Genomic DNA, 17,896 nt, shown 5'->3' with positions numbered 1-17,896 from the left:
CAAGGGTACCCAGTCCTGTGTCATTCTCATCAGCAAAACACAGATTACTTCTCTTTTTGAAGGTGCAGCTTCACTTTTCAGCTTTTTCTCTTTGCCACCATTTATTTTTATCTGCTCTTTGTATGTGTTCTACTTCGCTGAAATTTCTGTAAGATTCGCTTTTAAACCTGTATTGGTCTGGTTTATGTGAGCCCCTGCCACAATGGTGTTAAGTGTGCCAACTGCTCCTGCTCACTTCTTTTAAACTCCCTCTCCGTCTACATAATCCAATGTCTCCTTGGGAACGGTGGCACTCAAAATGCATAAAATATTTGCGTGTAGCAATAAATAAAAGCAGCTATTGTCTATATTGTGCTCAGCAGTGAGTCTGCATAATTAATTAGAAATACAAGAGCCAAGGCACGGGAGTTTACACTGCTGAGTAGAAGAACTGGGAATACAGGTGCGTTCATTTTTGACATTACATATATCATCCAAAATTAAATTTTGCTGTCAATTTCTGCAGTATGTAGGATTACTTAAAGTTATATCGGTAAGTGAATCAGTTCGCCAATTAAGCTTGCCATTAAACAAGAGGAAATGTGCAGATGCTGGAAATCTGAGCAACACACACAAAATGCTGGAGGAACTCAGCAGCCAGGCAGCATCCATGGAAAAAAGTTAAAGTACAGTCGATGTTTCGGCCCGAAACTCTTCCGCAGGACTGGAAATAAAAAGCTCAGGAGTAGACTTAAAAGGTGAGGGGAGGGGAGAGAGAACCATCAGGTGATAGGTGAAACCTGGAGGGGGAGGGATGAAGTAAAGAGCTGGGGAGTTGATTGGTGAGATGAGGTGAGAGAGGGAAAAGGAGATGGGTAATGGAGAGGGGGGTGGGGTTTAGGGGACATTACCGAAAGTTTGAGAAATCAATGTTCATGCCATAAGGTTGGAGGCTACCCAAACAGAATAGAAGGTGTTATTCCTCCAACCCAAGCCTGCTCACAAATACTCAATCAGAACCTGTGCGAGTTAATCAATGTCAGAAATAAACAACAATGCTCAGCACATCTACAATATGGTTGTAGATGGTGATCACAATGCCAAAACACATGTCACTGATGCACATTCCAAGTCATTCTTAGAGTCCCATTGGGGAAAATGCTTCACAGATTTGCAAGGGCAATAATAACACATTTAAAAATCACAGGACAAAACAATGATCTCCCCATAACATGGAGGTCAGATTTTTGAGTAGTGTGATCCACCAATGGCTGTATAGAAACAAGACCAATTCCTCAGCAAAATGAGATACAGAAGTCAATCATGTTCCATCACACAAAGCAAGAAGAAAATCAATTGTTCAACATTCCATTCATCTGAGACAACTTGGCAAGGGCTGAAAATACAGACTGCACAGATGCAGATATTCATGGAATGGATATCAAATTAACAAGGCTGCTGGAGTTAGTAAGACCATTGCTACTTTCAGAAAATAGAACAATATGAGACAGAAGAGAATAGAATGGCATTTTCATATTATAATTGAGGAACAAAAACATCCTGGGCAGAATTTTTCACACAAAACCAGCCTCAAAACAGTTCCTAAAGTAGAATCATAGTCATAGAAAACTACAGCAAAGAAGCAGGCCCTTCAGCCCATCTAGTCCATGCCAGATCATTAATCTTCCTAGCCCCAACTACCTGCACCCAAACAATATCCCCTCCATACCCCTCCCATGTATAAACCTATCCACATTTCTGTTCAATGTTGAAATCGACCTTGCTTCCACCACTTGTGCTGGCAGCTCATTCCACACTTCCAGCACCTTGAGTGAAGTTATTCCTCCCCTTATATTCCCCTTAAATATTTCACCTTTCATCCTTAATCTATGGCCTCTAGTTGTAGTCTTGCCCAGTCTCAGTGGAAAAAGCCTGCTTGCATTTACCCTATCTATACATCTCACAATTCTGTAGATCTCTATCAAATACTCCCTGAATCTTCTGCATTACAGGGAATAATGTCATAAGCGATTCAGCCTTTCCCTATAGCTCAGGTCCTCAAGTCCCAGCAACAACACTCTAAACTTTCTCTGCACTCTTTTAATCTTAATTACATCTTTCCTGTAGATGAGTGACTATAACTGCACACAATACTCCTAATTAGGCCTCACCATTAGGTTGTATACAATTTCAACGTAACATCGTAACTCCCGCACTTAATACATTGATTTAGAAAAGCCTATGCTCAAAAAGCTTCCTTTATGTTCCTTATGCACCTATGATGCCACTTTAAAGCAATTATGGATCTGTATTTCCAGATCCCTCTGTTCTACTGCTCACCTTGTAAGACCAGGTTTGTCCTCTCGAAGTGCAACACCTCACATCTGCCTGCACGAAATTCCGTCTGCCATTGTACAGCACATTTTTCCAACTGGTCCAGATCTCACTGCATTCCTTCATAGTCTTCCTTGCCGTGCACTACATCCCCCCCCCCCCCCACCCCCATCTTGGTGTCATCCGCAAACTTACTGATCCAGTTTACCACATCATCATCCAGGTGACAAACAACAACAGAACCAGCACTAACCACTGTGGCACTCCACTAGCTTCGAGCGCTGTGTTGTGACCTTTGCGTGAGATGCGTGAATTCTAGGAGACCTCCAGCCTCCTGGATAACCATACCTGCATCAGGTGCACCAAGCTGCGGCCCCTCTGAGAACGTGTTAAGGAAGTGGAGCTGCAGCTCGATGACCTTCAGCTTATACAGGAAACTGAGGAGGAGCTACAGAGAGGTTGTCACCCCTTACGTTCCAGGTGGAAGGTAACTGGGTGCATCTCAGGAGAAGGGAAAGGAAATAGGCATCCTGTGCAGAGTAATCTGTGGCCATTCCCCTCAATAATAAGTGTATAGCTTTGGATGTTGTAGAAGGAGATGACCAGCCGGCGGAAACCGCAGCCATAGCAACCGGGTCCCAGGTACTGAGGCTCAGAAGGGAAGGGGGAGGAGGGAAAGAAGAGGATTTGAAGTAGTGATAGTGGATTCCACAGACTGGGGAGTAAACATGGGATTTGGTGATGAAAAAGACACCCGGATGGTATGTTGCCTCTCAGGTGCAGAGTTAGGGAGTTAAGCAAAAAGCTGAAAAGAAGAACCTCCAAGTTAGCAATTTCTAGATTGCTGCCTGTGCTACGTGCCAATGAGGGTAAGAATACAATGATTTGGCAGACGAACGTGTGGCTCCAGGACTTGGATTTTCAGAAAGCCTTTGACAAGGTAGTACACATGAGGCTGCTAAATAAGAGCCCATAGTATGAGAGGAAAAGTACTAGCTTGGATAGAGGATTGGCTGATTGGCAAGGGGCAAAAACTGGGAATAAAGGGAGCCTTTTCTGGTTGGCTTCCAGTGACAAATGGTGTTCCAAAGGGGTCAGTGTTGGGACTGCTTCTTTTTGCGTAAATGTCAGTGATTTGGATGACAGAATTGATGGCTTTGTGGCCAAGTCCACAGGCAATATGAAGATAGGTGGAGGGGCAGGTAATCTTGAGGGAGCAGGGAGGTTGCAGGAGGACTAAAACAGATTAGGAGAATGTACAAAGAAGTGACAGATCGAATACAGTGTCAGGAAGTGTCTGATCACGCACTTAGAGAGAAGGAATAAAGGTGTGAACTATTTTCTAAATGGGCAGAAAATTCAAAAATCTGAGGTGCAAAGGGACTTGAGAGTTCTCTTGCAAGATCCTCCCAAGGTTAACTTGCAGGTTGAGTCAGTGGTGAGGAAGGAAAATGCAATGTTAGCATTCTTTTCAAGAGGACTAGAGTATAAAAGCAAGGACTTATGCCGAGGCTTTATGAAGCACTGGTGAGGCTTCACTTGGAGTATTGTGTGCATGTTTGGGCCCTTTATTTAAGAAAGGATGTGCTTTCACTGGAGAAAGTTCAGAAGAGGTCCACGAAAATTATTCTGGGAATGGAAGGGTTAGTATATAAGGAGCATTTCTTGGCTCTGGGCCTGTTCTCACAGGAACTTCAAAGAGGGAGATCTTGTAGCCTTTCAAATGTTCGACAGAGTGGATGTGGAGAGGATGTTTCCTATAGGAGTCTAGGACCAGAAGGCACAGCCTCAGAATAGAGGGAAGTCCATTTAGAACAGAGATGAGGAGGAATTCCTTTAATCAGAGAGCGGTGAATATAGTTGGCCCTCCTTATCCGTGAGGGATTGGTTCCGAGACCCCTCGCGAATACCAAAAAACGCAGATACTCAAGTCCCTTATTTAAACTGTCTCAGTGTGGTGGACATTAGGACCCGGCAGCAGAGCTCGGAATCCGCAGTGTTTCTGTTCATGAAAATAATCATGATCACGATTGAAAATAAAGTGGCAATAATAAAGCGATTGGAAAGAGGTGAAATGCCATCAGTCACTGGAAAAGCGTTAGGCTACAGTTGGTCAATGATCAGAACAATTTTAAAGGATAAAGTGAGAAAGGCCCTGCCCTGCTGAAAGGTACAATTATTACTAAGCAACGCAGTGGTTTAATTATTGGGTTTTGGGTTTTTGATCCTCCACATCAACCAGGCACGGATGGAGAGAGCGCTTGGAAGCGATCTGTCACTGGATTGAACTCGGGAACTTCTGTTTCCGAGCTCGGTGCTGAAACAGATGTTCTTAAGTGTTTTATATGCATAGAAAGGTTAAATATGTACTATATACTAAGACAAATGCTTGACTGACGCTAAATAATACCGGATGTACCTGTTCCCACTTACTTAGTAAGAGAACTTCTGATGTTTTTCAATCCTGATCCATGATAACCTACGCACATCCTCCTGTATACTTTAAATCATCTCTAGATTACGTGTAAATCTCAATGAAAATTACAATGTAAATGCAATGTAAAATAGCTGTTACACTGCATTGTTTAGGGAATAATAACAAGAAAAAAAAGTTTGCATATACTCGAACAACAAGTGCTGAAAGAGCACTTCCGGGTTTTCTTGATTCGGGGTTGGTTGAATTCGCGTATGCAGAACTCGTGGACAAGGAGGGCCGACTGTATGTGGAATTCATTGCCACAGGTGGCTGTGAAGGCCAGGCCATTACATAGAGGTACCAACTACAGAAGGGGCAGTGTTGGATCTTCTGTTAGGGAATGAAATAGATCAGGTGACGGAGTGTTGGGGACCACTTCGGGTCCAGTGATCACAATGCCATTAGTTTCAATATAATTATGGAGAAGGATAGGACTGGACCCAGGGTTGAGATTTTTGATTGGAGAAAGGCTAACTTTGAGGTGATGCGAAAAGATTTAGAAGGAGTGGATTGGGACAATTTGCTTTATGGGAAGGATGTAATAGAGAAATGGCAGTCATTTAAAGGTGAAATTTTGAGGGTACAGAATCTTTATGTTCCTGTTAGATTGAAAGGAAAGGTTAAAAGTTTGAGGGAGCCATGGTTTTCAAGGGATATTGGAAACTTGGTTAGGAAAAAGAGAGATATCTACAATAAATATAGGCAGCATGGAGTAAATGAGGTGCTCAAGGAATATAAAGAATGTAAGAAGAATCTTAAGAAAGAAATTAGAAAAGCTAAACAAAGATACGTGGTTGCTTTGGCAAGTAAGATAAAAATAAATCCAAAGGGTTTCTACAGTTATATTAATAGCAAAAGGATAGTGAGGGATAAAATTGGACCCTTAGAGAATCAGAGTGGACAGCTATGTGTGGAGCCGAAAGAGATGGGGGAGATTTTGAACAATTTTTTTTCTTCGGTATTCACTAAGGAGAAGGATATTGAATTATGTAAGGCAAGGGAAACAAGTAGGGAAGTTATGGAAACTATGTCGATTAAAGAGGAGGAAGCACTGGCACTTCTAAGGAATATAAAAGTGGATAAATCTCCGGGTCCTGACAGGATATTCCCTAGGATCTTGAGGGAGGTTAGTGTAGAAATAGCAGGGGCTCTGACAGAAATATTTCAAATGTCATTAGAAACGGGGATGGTGCCGGAAGATTGGCATATTGCTCATGTGGTTCCATTATTTAAAAAGGGTTCTAAGAGTAAAGCTAGCAATTATAGGCCTGTCAATTTGACGTCAGTGGTGGGTAAATTAACGGACAGTATTCTTAGAGATGGTATATATAATTACCTGGATAGACAGGGTCTGATTAGGAACAGTCAACATGGATTTGTGCGTGGAAGGTCATGTTTGACAAATCTTATTGAATTTTTTGAAGAAGTTACGAGGAAAGTTGACGAGGGTAAAGCAGTGGATGTTGTCTATATGGACTTCAGTAAGGCCTTTGACAAGGTTCCGTACGGAAGGCTAGTTAGGAAGGTTCAATCGTTAGGTATTAATATTGAAGTAGTAAAATGGATTCAACAGTGGCTGGATGGGAGATGCTAGAGAGTAGTGGTGGATAACTGTTTGTCAGGTTGGAGGTCGGTGACTAGTAGTGTGCCTCAGGGATCTGTACAGGGTCCAATGTTGTTTGTCATATACATTAAAGATCTAGATGATGGGGTGGTAAATTGGATTAGCAAGTATGCAGATGATACTAAGGTAGGTGGCGTTGTAGATAATGAAGTAGGTTTTCAAAGTTTGCAGAGAGATTTAGGCCAGTTAGAAGAGTGGGCTGAGCGATGGCAGATGCAGTTTAATGCTGATAAGTGTGAGGTGCTACATTTTAGTAGGAATAATCCAAATAGGACGTACATGGTAAATGGTAGTTCATTGAAGAATGCAGTAGAACAGAGTGATCTAGGAATAATGGTGCATAGTTCCCTGAAGGTGAAATCTCATGTGGATAGGGTGGTGAAGAAAGCTTTTGGTATGTCGGCCTTTATAAATCAGAGCATTGAGTATAGGAGTTGGGATGTAATGTTAAAATTGTACAAGGCATTGGTAAGGCCGAATTTGGAGTATTGTGTACAGTTCTGGTCACTGAATTATAGGAAAGATGTCAACAAAATAGAGAGAGTACAGAGAAGATTTACTAGAATGTTACCTGGGTTTCAGCACCTAAGTTACAGGGAAAGATTGAACAAGTTAGGTCTTTATTCTTTGGAGCATAGAAGGTTGAGGAGGGACTTGATAGAGGTATTTAAAATTATGAGGGGGATAGATAGAGTTGACGTGGATAGGCTTTTTCCATTGAGAGTAGGGGAGATTCAAACAAGAGGATATGAGTTGAGACTTTGGGGGCAAAAGTTTAAGGGTAACACGAGGGGGAACTTCTTTACTCAGAGAGTGGTAGCTGTGTGGAATGAGCTTCCAGTAGAAATGGTAGAGGCAGGTTCAGTATTGTCTTTTAAAGCAAAATTGGATAGTTATATGGACAGGAAAAGAATGGAGGGTTATGGGCTGAGTGCGGGTCAGTGGGATTAGGTGAGAGTAAGCGCTCGGCACGGACTAGAAGGGCCAAGATGGCCTGTTTCCGTGCTGTAATTGTTATATGGTGTATTTAAGGTGGAAGTTGATATGTTCTTGATTAGTCAGGGCATGAAAGATTACAGGGAGAAGGCAGGAGAGCGGGGTTGAGAGAGAATAAAATGGCGCATAGGACTCGATGGGCTGAAAGGCCTAATGTTGCTCATATCCTTTTTGGTCTTCTGGTACAATTTTGCCACTGGGTATCCTTTGGCTCTTAATATACTGTGTCTGTAGAAGCCCTTAGGATTCTCTTTCACCTCGTTTTAGCCCTCTTCAGATTTCAGATTCAGTTTATTGTCATTTAGAAACCACAAATGCAATGCAGTTAAAAAATGAGACAACGTTCCCCCAGAATGATATCACAAAAGCATATGACAAAACAGACTACACTAGAAAAACCACATAACGTTTGGCAATCCCCAATCCAGAGTCCAGAGAGGCTGCTGCGTATTAATATCACACTACCGTCTAGCGCGTTCCCCGGAAAGGAGCTCCAAATCCACCAGACAAACAAGACCAAAAACTAAAGCTACAAGATCTGCACAAAACCACATAATTACAACATATAGTTACAACAGTGCAAACAATAGCATAATTGATAAAAAAAAACAGACTATGGGCACAGTAAAAATAGTCCAAGATGTTAAAGGACTGTAAGTTCAAAAGAAATCACCACAGTTTCCACAAGTCCCCAGGGTCCCGACAGACTCGCCATCCCACGCCGGCGGCAGAAGGGAGTACCCCCGCTATGGACTTCTAAGGCGCCGCCCGACTCAGCCTCGCAGACACAGCACACAATGGAAGCTCCGTCGAAACCAGCCTTGCAGACACAGCACACACCGAAAGCGACCTGAGTCCGTCGAACCTCCGAGCCGATGACCATCCCCTCCGGCACAGCTTCTCCGAGCTCCATCCTCTGCCGAGCGTATTAAGATGGCCCCGCCAACGACCATCGGCAATACGACCCCAAGGACTGGGGCCCTGTTCTTTCCAGCAAAGACCTCACAGCAGCAGCAGCAACGAAGAAGGTCTTCCTGGAATTTCCCGATGTTTCTCCGTGCTTCCACGTCCGTTTTCAATTGATTATGATTGCGCACGGCACCCCACTTCAGTTATTCAGATATTCAGATATTCAGTTCCGGAGTGGCTGCTGCAAGCTGCGTCGCGCCGCCATCTTGGATCAAGAAGTTGATTTCTTGATTTCTTTTTCGTGTTCTCTTGTACTTCTTATACTCCTGAAGTACTTAATTGCTCCTACCAGCTATGTACCTCATTCTTTCTCTTAACCAGGGGTGCAATATCTCTTAAAAAACAAGGTCACCCAAGTCTGTTATCCTTGCTTAATATTCTGACAGGAACATGCAAACACTGTACTCTCAAAATTACACTTTTCAAGCCATTGTTCTCACCATATGCACCTTTGCTAGAAAACTACTGGTCCCAATCCACACTTGCCAGATCCTTTCTGATCCCATCAAAATTGGCCTTTCTCCAATTTAGAATCTCACCCTGAGGACCAGACCTATCCATAATTACCTTGAAACTAATGACATTATGATCACTAAATGCAAGTGTTCCCTACACCAGGGGTTCCCAACCTTCTTTATGCCATGGGCCAATGCCATTAAGCAGGGGGTTCATTGACCCCAGGTTAGGAATCTCTGCTCTCCACAAACACCTGTCACCTGGCCTGTCTCATACCCTAATAGGAGATCTAGTCTCACTCTCTCTCTCTCTAGTTGGGACTTCTATGTTCTGATAACGGAAACCTTCATGAACATATTTGACAAAATATCCCATCCTGTCCCTTTCTGGTCTGGGAGTCCCAGTCAATATGTGGAAAGTTAAAATCACCTATCACAATCTTATAGATAGATAGATAGATAGATAGATACTTTATTCATCCCCATGGGGAAATTCAACATTTTTTCCAATGTCCCATACACTTACTGTAGCAAAACTAATTACATACAATACTTAACTCAGTAAAAATATGATATGCATCTAAAATCACTCTCTCAAAAAGCATTAATAATAGCTTTTAAAAAGTTCTTAAGTAGTTTACTTAAATACATTGAGTCCTAACCCCGGCACTTTAACATATCTTACTCCTGGCGGTTGAATTGTAAAGCCGAATGGCATTGGGGAGTATTGATCTCTTCATCCTGTCTGAGGAGCATTGCATCGATAGCAACCTGTCGCTGAAACTGCTTCTCTGTCTCTGGATGGTGCTATGTAGAGGATGTTCAGGGTTTTCCATAATTGACCGTAGCCTACTCAGCGCCCTTCGCTCTGCTACCGATGTTATACTCTCCAGTACTTTGCCCACGACAGAGCCCGCCTTCCTTACCAGCTTATTAAGACGTGAGGCGTCCCTCTTTTTAATGCTGCCTCCCCAACACGCCACCACAAAGAAGAGGGCGCTCTCCACAACTGACCTATAGAACATCTTCAGCATCTCACTACAAACATTGAATGACGCCAACCTTCTAAGGAAGTACTGTCGACTCTGTGCCTTCCTGCAAAGGCATCTGTGTTGGCAGTCCAGTCTAGCTTCTCGTCTAACTGTACACCCAGATACTTGTAGGTCTTAACCTGCTCCACACATTCTCCATTAATGATCACTGGCTCCATATGAGGCCTAGATCTCCTAAAGTCCACCACCATCTCCTTGGTCTTGGTGATATTGAGACGCAGGTAGTTTGAGTTGCACCATATCACAAATCTTGTCGCAGTCTGTGATCTCTCTAAAAAATTGTTACACTAAATTTGCATTGGTCTATAGTATAATCCCATTAATGTGGTCATAACCTTTCTTATTCCTCAGTTCTAGCTTTAAAGCCTCACTAGACAAGCACTCCAGCCCATCCTGACTGAGCACTGCCATGACATTTGCCCTAAATAGCAATGCCACCCTCCTCCTTTAATCCCTTCTGCTCTCTAACATCTAACACAACGGAACCTGGAACACTGAGCTGCCAGTCTGGCCCCTCCAGCAACCAAGTCTCACTAATGGCTCTAATCTCATAATTCCACATGTTGATCCATGTCCTACCTCATCCCCCTTTCCTACAATGCTCCTTGTATTGAAATATACGCAGCTCAGAACATTAGTTCAACATTCCCATCATTTTAATTCCTGACTTTGTTTGTAGACTCAACAACATCTTTCTTCACAACCACTCCACAATCTATTCTGGCACTCTGGCTCCCATTCCCCTGCAACTCTGGTTTAAATGTCCCCCCTCTTGCAGCACTGGCAATCTTTCTGGTAGGATATTAATTCCCTCTCCAGTTCAGGTGAAAACTGTCCCTTCTGTACAGGTGCCACCATCTCTGGAAGACAGCTCAATGATCCAATAATCTGAAGTCCTCCCTCTGCACCATCTCAGCAACATGTTCAACTGTATGATCTTCTGGTTTCTGGTCTCACTAGCACAAGGCATGGGTAGCAACCTAGGATTTCCCACATTCTGGGGAAAAAGAATAAAAAAAGCTATATATGCATTCTGAAAGTATCTTTCTATATACTCTTATCAGAAAATGATATTCTCCAATATTAATTAACAAAACATCATGCAAACAAAAAGTGCAGTGTACAATTTAATTTTATATATCTGGAAATAAATGTGTACAAGATCGCAGTTTCATTCAACAGGGATCCCAAAGTTTCAGACTGGTGAGAGCAACATGTGAATTTAATAAAGATCAGGTTCTATACATTTGCTAAATCTGCAATAACTGATTTGAAAAAGCACCAGCAATGATCACAATTCCCCCAATTGCTCCTTCCTCCGATAATTCCTTACCATCAGCCAGCTGGATGGAACAGCATCTGCAGTGGTTCTATTTTTACCTTTCCAGTTGTTGTCACAGAATCAACAGCAATGGTTTCTTTTCAGGTTCACAGGATGTACACTGATACCCCAAAGGACCTGGACTCAAATGATGGGTCTCAGCCTGAAATATCGAATGCCCATTTCCCTCCACAGATGCTCTGTGACCCTCTGAGGTCCTCCAGCATCAGAAATGTATTTTCAACAGGTTATTTTTACTTACTGTATCAGAATAACCTTTTGAAAATGCTTTTGTATATTAAAGTACACTTTGGTGTTCTGTAGAAATATTTGTTGTTTATTCATTGTGAAATCTGCAGATTTTTAGGAGACACAGCACAAGTTGCTGTGCTTCCCCAGTGATCACTGGCCAAGATTATAATCAATATTTGAACGAGGGGAGTGGGTAACAGTAGTATGTAGACTACTCTTTTCTATCCACAGGATCACACTAATCAATGAAACTCTGAATGCATAACGTCAAAGAAATCAGTGAAAGACAATACATTTCAATCCTGGTGTGATATTCTATTGATTTCACCAGAACCAATGACTTCCTGTGGCTTAGAACACAGAACATATTCATGGTTCTGGTTTGCACCACTAAACTGATGGCCCTTAACATCCACAATGGTCAATTCACATAAGCACTTGCCTATTGTTTGCTGTTTTTCCGTTTTATTATTACATAGGATTTGAAAGGCAGCCAATTGGCCTTCTATAATCTAGGCCACATGGTAACCAAGTACTCCTTGGTGAATTATTTAATGTAAAAGCTATTTATTTTTCTTTTTATGTCAAAGTGCATAAAATGAATAAAAACAAGCTTCTTCCTTTTAACATAACAGTAATCAGACCCCAGTAGACTACAGCTCCAAATGCATAATAAATTTATCTTTTAAAGAGAAGTTTGCAGCAAATAAATAACTGTTTCCTCTCTGAATTTCATTGCTATTTTTACCTCCTATTACCAAGGTTAAGCCACATTGCAGTTGGCAAATATTTGGTGCAAAGTTATTGCTATTATCTTACTGTATACTGCCAGGCTACTTCTCCACACAGAGATCAGTACCAAGACCTACTTTTCATCTGATATGTATTTCCAGAGGGGCACTGAGCAGAAACAGGAAATTGGACTGATGACTCTGCTCAACACACACAAAATGCTGGAGGAACTCAGCAGCATCTATGGAAAAGAGTACAGTCGACGGATCTCAGCCTAAAACATCGACTGTACTCGTTTCCATAGATGCTGTCTGGCCTGCTGAGTTCCTCCAGCATTTTGTGTGTGTTGCTTGGATTTCCAGCATCTGCAGACTTTCTCTTGTTTGTGCTGACTCTGCTCTAGCAATTGGGGATCACTGTTTGAGTTGTAAGCATAAATATACAACCACTGAATTTGATTGTCCCAATGCAATAACTTCTGGCCAGCTTCTTTCAGTTTTCCTCCCCTCCTTAACTCTTCTACACTTGTACAAATTGGGGCTATCCTGTTCGCCCACAGCCTCTGCTGGCTGACCTTCAGTAGCTCTCAATGCCACAATTTCAAATACCTGTCTCTGTATCGCCTCAAACACTCTTCCAAGCTAGCTGTATGTCAGCAATTCTGCCCTTGAGAATGCAGATTTTAATCTCCTGTTCATGCTGGTAAGAGTGCCTTCAGCTGCAATGGCACGAGCTCTGGAATTCATTCCCTAAACCATCCCTTCTTTATAACTCTATTTCATCTTTAAAATCCAACTTCTTGACAAATTCAGGTAATTTAGTCTTGTGGCTCATTACAAATTCTGTTGATAACATTCAATGTCATATTGCTTTAAGGGTGTTATATAAACACAAGGTGCTGATACTGTTATGAGGCAACATAGAACAGAGATCAAAGGAGTGACTTTACTGATGTGTATCGATTAAAAACACAACAATGTATGTACCTACAATGCTATGAAGAAACCCTCTGGCTGTATCTGTCAACATTGTCCAAGTTTTTTAAATCTTGATACCAGAATACTGCTGTCAAGACATCAAAAGGTAAATTACAGAATATAACTGGCAGATGGATTTGGCAATTGACAGAAGAAATAAATAATTTATACCTATTGATTCAAATACTAACACAAAATATTACCTAACCGTTTACAGAAAAATAATTTCCATAATTGAGCCCTGCAAGACAACAGGGGGAGAAAAGAACCTTAATTTCTCCAAGGAGAGCTGCACTACCATATATTTTGATGTTGATGTAAGGAATCCACAATTATAATTATTTTAATTTCCAGAATCATCCTTGCCTATGACAAACAAGCTATAAAATAAGCAATTGGCAACTCCACCAATCAAAATTGGATTTAATCTTGATCCTTTGTGTTCTAGCACTTAACAACATTCCATTGACTTTCATGTACAATTATTCTTCACACCAAAACATTACCAGTCAAGAGGTTGCAATGGAAAACAGAATGCATTTGTTACTAAGCAGTAACCCACACAGCAGATCCTATCATTACATACATGCACTTAACGCAGAAATCAAAATGCTTAATTGCTCAGCAAATCCAGGAGTTTTGCTGTAATTATCTCCAACCCTGGTCTTCACCATATATGTATGTCAGTCAGGCTGCTATACTCACCAATGAATCAACAAATTTCACAACATATGCCAGAGATATTAAATCTGATTGTGATGCTGATTATTGCCAAATAACCTTACTATTGTAAAACTTAACTTTAATGAGTGTTATTGCTTTAAACTTTATTAGATTTAAAATAATTGCATCTGTAAATTAAAACTTCCTAATATTTTTGCTCTCTTTTCATTGTTGTCTTAAAACTATGTTTCATTCCCTCCCTTGTTCCACCTGAGCAATGATTTACATGTTAACTTTTTAAACTTAAGACACCCTGATTCAGACTTTGTATGCCTCAGTGTGGATTCATTCACTTCATTGATTATGGTGACACCCCATTGCATTTTCCTGTTGCAGATTTTTGATCGGGAACTTGCATCTTCAAGTACCTCTGCAAAAGGTTGCAGAAGACTAAGCATGTGCTAAAAGTATTAAATGGTTACCAGACTATTATTTTCCTCTGACTATAAAATCTGGAAAAATTAGTAGCTCAAATAGTTTTAAAATCAAGTCAAATCCCAGAAAGTAACCGTGAATATATCAGCAATTTACCACAACATCGCTAGTTAAGCACATATGAAACAATGTGGTTAACCAGTGACAAACAAAATTAGCTTTTATAATTTACTCTTAATTCAAAATTATTACTTGATTACATTATCCACTGTTTTAAACACACACATTTTGTACTTTAAAAGCAACCAAATAAATAAATCATACATATTATCTAGCTCTGAATTGAATGGGCTGCAAGAGCAAATTCCAAATTAATTATTACCATGACAATGTAACATTTTTACCAGGCTAGAAAAATAGCTTAATAAATTTTTTTTCATTGTTTTAAAAAGTTATTACTGTGGCTGAATGCTTCTTGTATAGCCTAAGTGTCGAATGCTGATTTAAAATTCTGGCAGGATCTTTTAGTAGGTGTATGTTGGTGACACAATTAAGAATCTAAAGTCAACATTCTTAGTTTAGTAGGATTTATGGTGTTTAATGCTTTGTTTTGATTATAGTGATTTAACAACAGTCACATGACCTGGAATTGTCCATTATTTTACATTTCGCATTAGTGATCTGCTAAATATTACTTCACGGTTTGAAACTTCATAGGCAGTCTGTTCAAGGGTTATTTGGACCATGTGGGCAATTGGGAAATGGTGTAACAAAACCTTAATTTTTCAGTACAAAATCTCAAAAAGAAACAGCATTCATAACTGCGAATGCTTGTAGTTGCACAATTCTTTGATGGCTTATTTGGTTAAGGAGCTTACACTATTTAATACCACGACATGGGAGCAAATTGTTTCCGATTGATTTATGGCCCACGCTGAGTCAGCTTATCTCAGGTGGAATGCAACAATTGGTCTAAAAAAACCATGGGATAGGAAGGCGAAAAGAATCAGTTAACATTCCTGCTCTAACTACAATCTGAGAACTCCAGCTGGAAAGAACATATGTTTGTCTGTTGGGTGAGGGAAAGCTAACGCTTGGTTCCAATGGCCTCCATGATTAAACAGCCTGCTGACATTGATTGTTTGGTTTAAAATAATAACAAGATGGATTAGATACTGTAGTCTGCTAGCACAGTGGATTGCAATGCTTCCGGCATCTGTGCCCTCACATGACCACAGTAAAGCTCACTTTAACTTCTACGGTGTGCTTACGTCAGCAGTCAGGTAAGGAGCAAGTCTAGGTGCTAATCAAAAATAAACAATAATACAAATAAGCCTTTATCAACCTCTGATGAACCCTTGCAAATTCTGGTCTTTGATTTGCCTAAAACTTACTAATTGCCAGCATGCAGTTAAGAAGGTTAATACGATTTTCAAAATTTCTCTCAAATTCAACTTTCCAAAGCTTACCATCTCTGTTGAAAGATCTGAAGAAATTACATGCAGAAAATAGGACAGACAGTGGTTATGTTTGCTAAACTTGATCTTAACCAGTTAACATTAAAAATACTTTACACTCACATTTTGCAACTTCATCAGTATCCTGATAAAGTTGCAAAATAAAAGAGAATGCAGCAAATTATGCTCACGGTTTAACATAGCCTACGATTTTTAAAGATGCGTAAAAATTATCCATTTAGCGGTTTCATTTTCCCCACCTGAAAACCTTGGATTCTGGCTAAGTACTCTAGCTGTTGAGAGGGTTGTACTGCTGAACAGGGGGAAACTGGTGCTTTGCCTTTCAAACTTATAGCTTCTGCAGTTGGGGACGTCCCATTCAACAGAAGCTCTCTTGCAATAGTTGCTGTGTTGCTTGTAGAGCTGAAGAATGAACTGCATCCTTGGTTTATTTCTTTAGATGTCAGATAGTTCATTGTAGGAGCTGCCTTATTACGACTCGCTTCCATTTCCTGGTAAACATCAGGGGAAAGATGGAGAATTCCTTTCTGGGCTGAAAATGAAAGAAAACATTATGAAATGTCATTGTTATTACTCTGAATTTTAAGTGATGTGTCATAGATTTTAACCTCCATCTAAACACCCAAAAAATCCTGGAAATCACCTGGAAACTTAAATTAGGATTTTATAACTTTGCACCATGGAAGCTTTACCCCTCATATTATATTGTGCAATTTATTCCAATATATCTTTATTTAGTTATCTCATAAAAAGTATACACTCTCTTTCACACGAGCTTGAGGTATAATTTGCCCCTTGTCCTGTGCGAGTCCAACATCCAGTTTATGGCATTCAACACTATATAGGAAAAGGATGCACAACGCAAGGAGGAAGTCTGAATGGACTAAAATTAGCCTCTCATCCTTCTCATTATACAGTATTGTATTTAAAAGTACATTGCCGCTATAAAGTGGAATTTTTTATTCATAAGGATTTAACAAACTATTAGGTTTGATCAATAATTGCAGCTTCCCACAATCCAGAACTGTAGCTTCCCACCTATTTAAAGGCAGTGCAATGGACTAATTTGATGAAAGACAGGTGAGAGGCACGAAATGTGCCTTCTGGCCTCATTAAAGGGCAGTATGCCATAAAATAAGAATTAGCAACAAGAAAAATAATTTTGATTATAATAGCTAACATTAATCAAACCTTTAATAGCTACTGCACAAACTATTATTTTGTGATTGCTGTAGCTATCTAAACTGCAAAAGTTATTACCGCAATAACACATGGGAATATTATTCTCTAATTTTCATTGCAATAAACATTCCTCTGTTAAATAAAAAGCAAGGTACTAGCTATTATTGAAAGAATTTTGATAAAACTAATCTTTAAGCATATGTAACAAAATGTGCTGAAAGTTTCACTCATAATCACATGACTATCTTTTGCAATCTAGTATTCTAATTCTACTGAGGTCATTCTGTCTGCTTTTCATCAGCAACAAATGTCCTTTTCACACTTTAGGCAGACGACGTTACTTCCTTCATGCTGTTAACTTGGTACTTGAGAAGATGTGACAATTATGCAGCAAACATGACTCATCAATGTGCACATTACATGGCTAATGTTGCTTATCAAATGGTAAATACATTTTCCCGGGCATGTCACTTCTAACACTCTCCTGCTTCTTCCCATGCCCTTCAGATTATTTTTCTCACACATCTATTAAACAAATCCCAAATGCAACATAGTGTTTCCTAATTACTGCCTTGGAGAGTTTTGACCTTGTGGGTATCTGTGAAGTAAAACTTGATATAATGCTTACATACTTGTAGCAACTTAAAGGAAATAATCTGTGCCTTTTTTTCAGTTCTCCCATTTCAGAGTTCACATCTAGCTTTGTATGTTTATTCTAGATGGAACTGCGTCAGTGACCAACAGGGAAAACAGCAAGAGTAATTAGTAACTTGTGACCGTTCTTTAGAAGAGCAGGTTTTGTGCATGAAGAAGCTTTAATATTTATGTAAGCCTAAAGTTTTAAAACTCCACAACTCTAAAAATCTATTAAAAAGAGTTCATCTGAAGTGTAAATAGTTATTATTGTTTTTGAATGTGGTTGAATAAATACAGAACAAGTCAATATCACATGAACAATAAAGTGCAACTCT

At 40.2% G+C, this 17,896-nt stretch overlaps 1 protein-coding gene across 8 annotated transcripts in view; it reads right to left on the bottom strand.

Annotated features, from left to right (window-relative positions):
• Positions 1-17,896, bottom strand: part of stau2 (staufen double-stranded RNA binding protein 2) — a 313,804-nt gene that overhangs the window by 100,703 nt on the left and 195,205 nt on the right. For all 8 annotated transcript variants that reach the window (XR_012098305.1, XM_073040402.1, XM_073040452.1 and 5 more), the window contains one exon: positions 15,983-16,275. Coding sequence is in view for 7 of the 8 variants with exons in the window: in XM_073040402.1 (XP_072896503.1) it covers positions 15,983-16,275 (293 nt within the window). In the remaining variant the exon portion in view is untranslated. The remainder of the gene's footprint in view (positions 1-15,982; positions 16,276-17,896) is intronic.

This window comes from Hemitrygon akajei, chromosome 1, assembly GCF_048418815.1.
Source record: "Hemitrygon akajei chromosome 1, sHemAka1.3, whole genome shotgun sequence".
NCBI lineage: Eukaryota > Metazoa > Chordata > Chondrichthyes > Myliobatiformes > Dasyatidae > Hemitrygon > Hemitrygon akajei.
The sequence above is the reverse complement of the archived record's forward strand: the minus strand, read 5'-3'. Positions and strand labels throughout refer to the sequence as shown.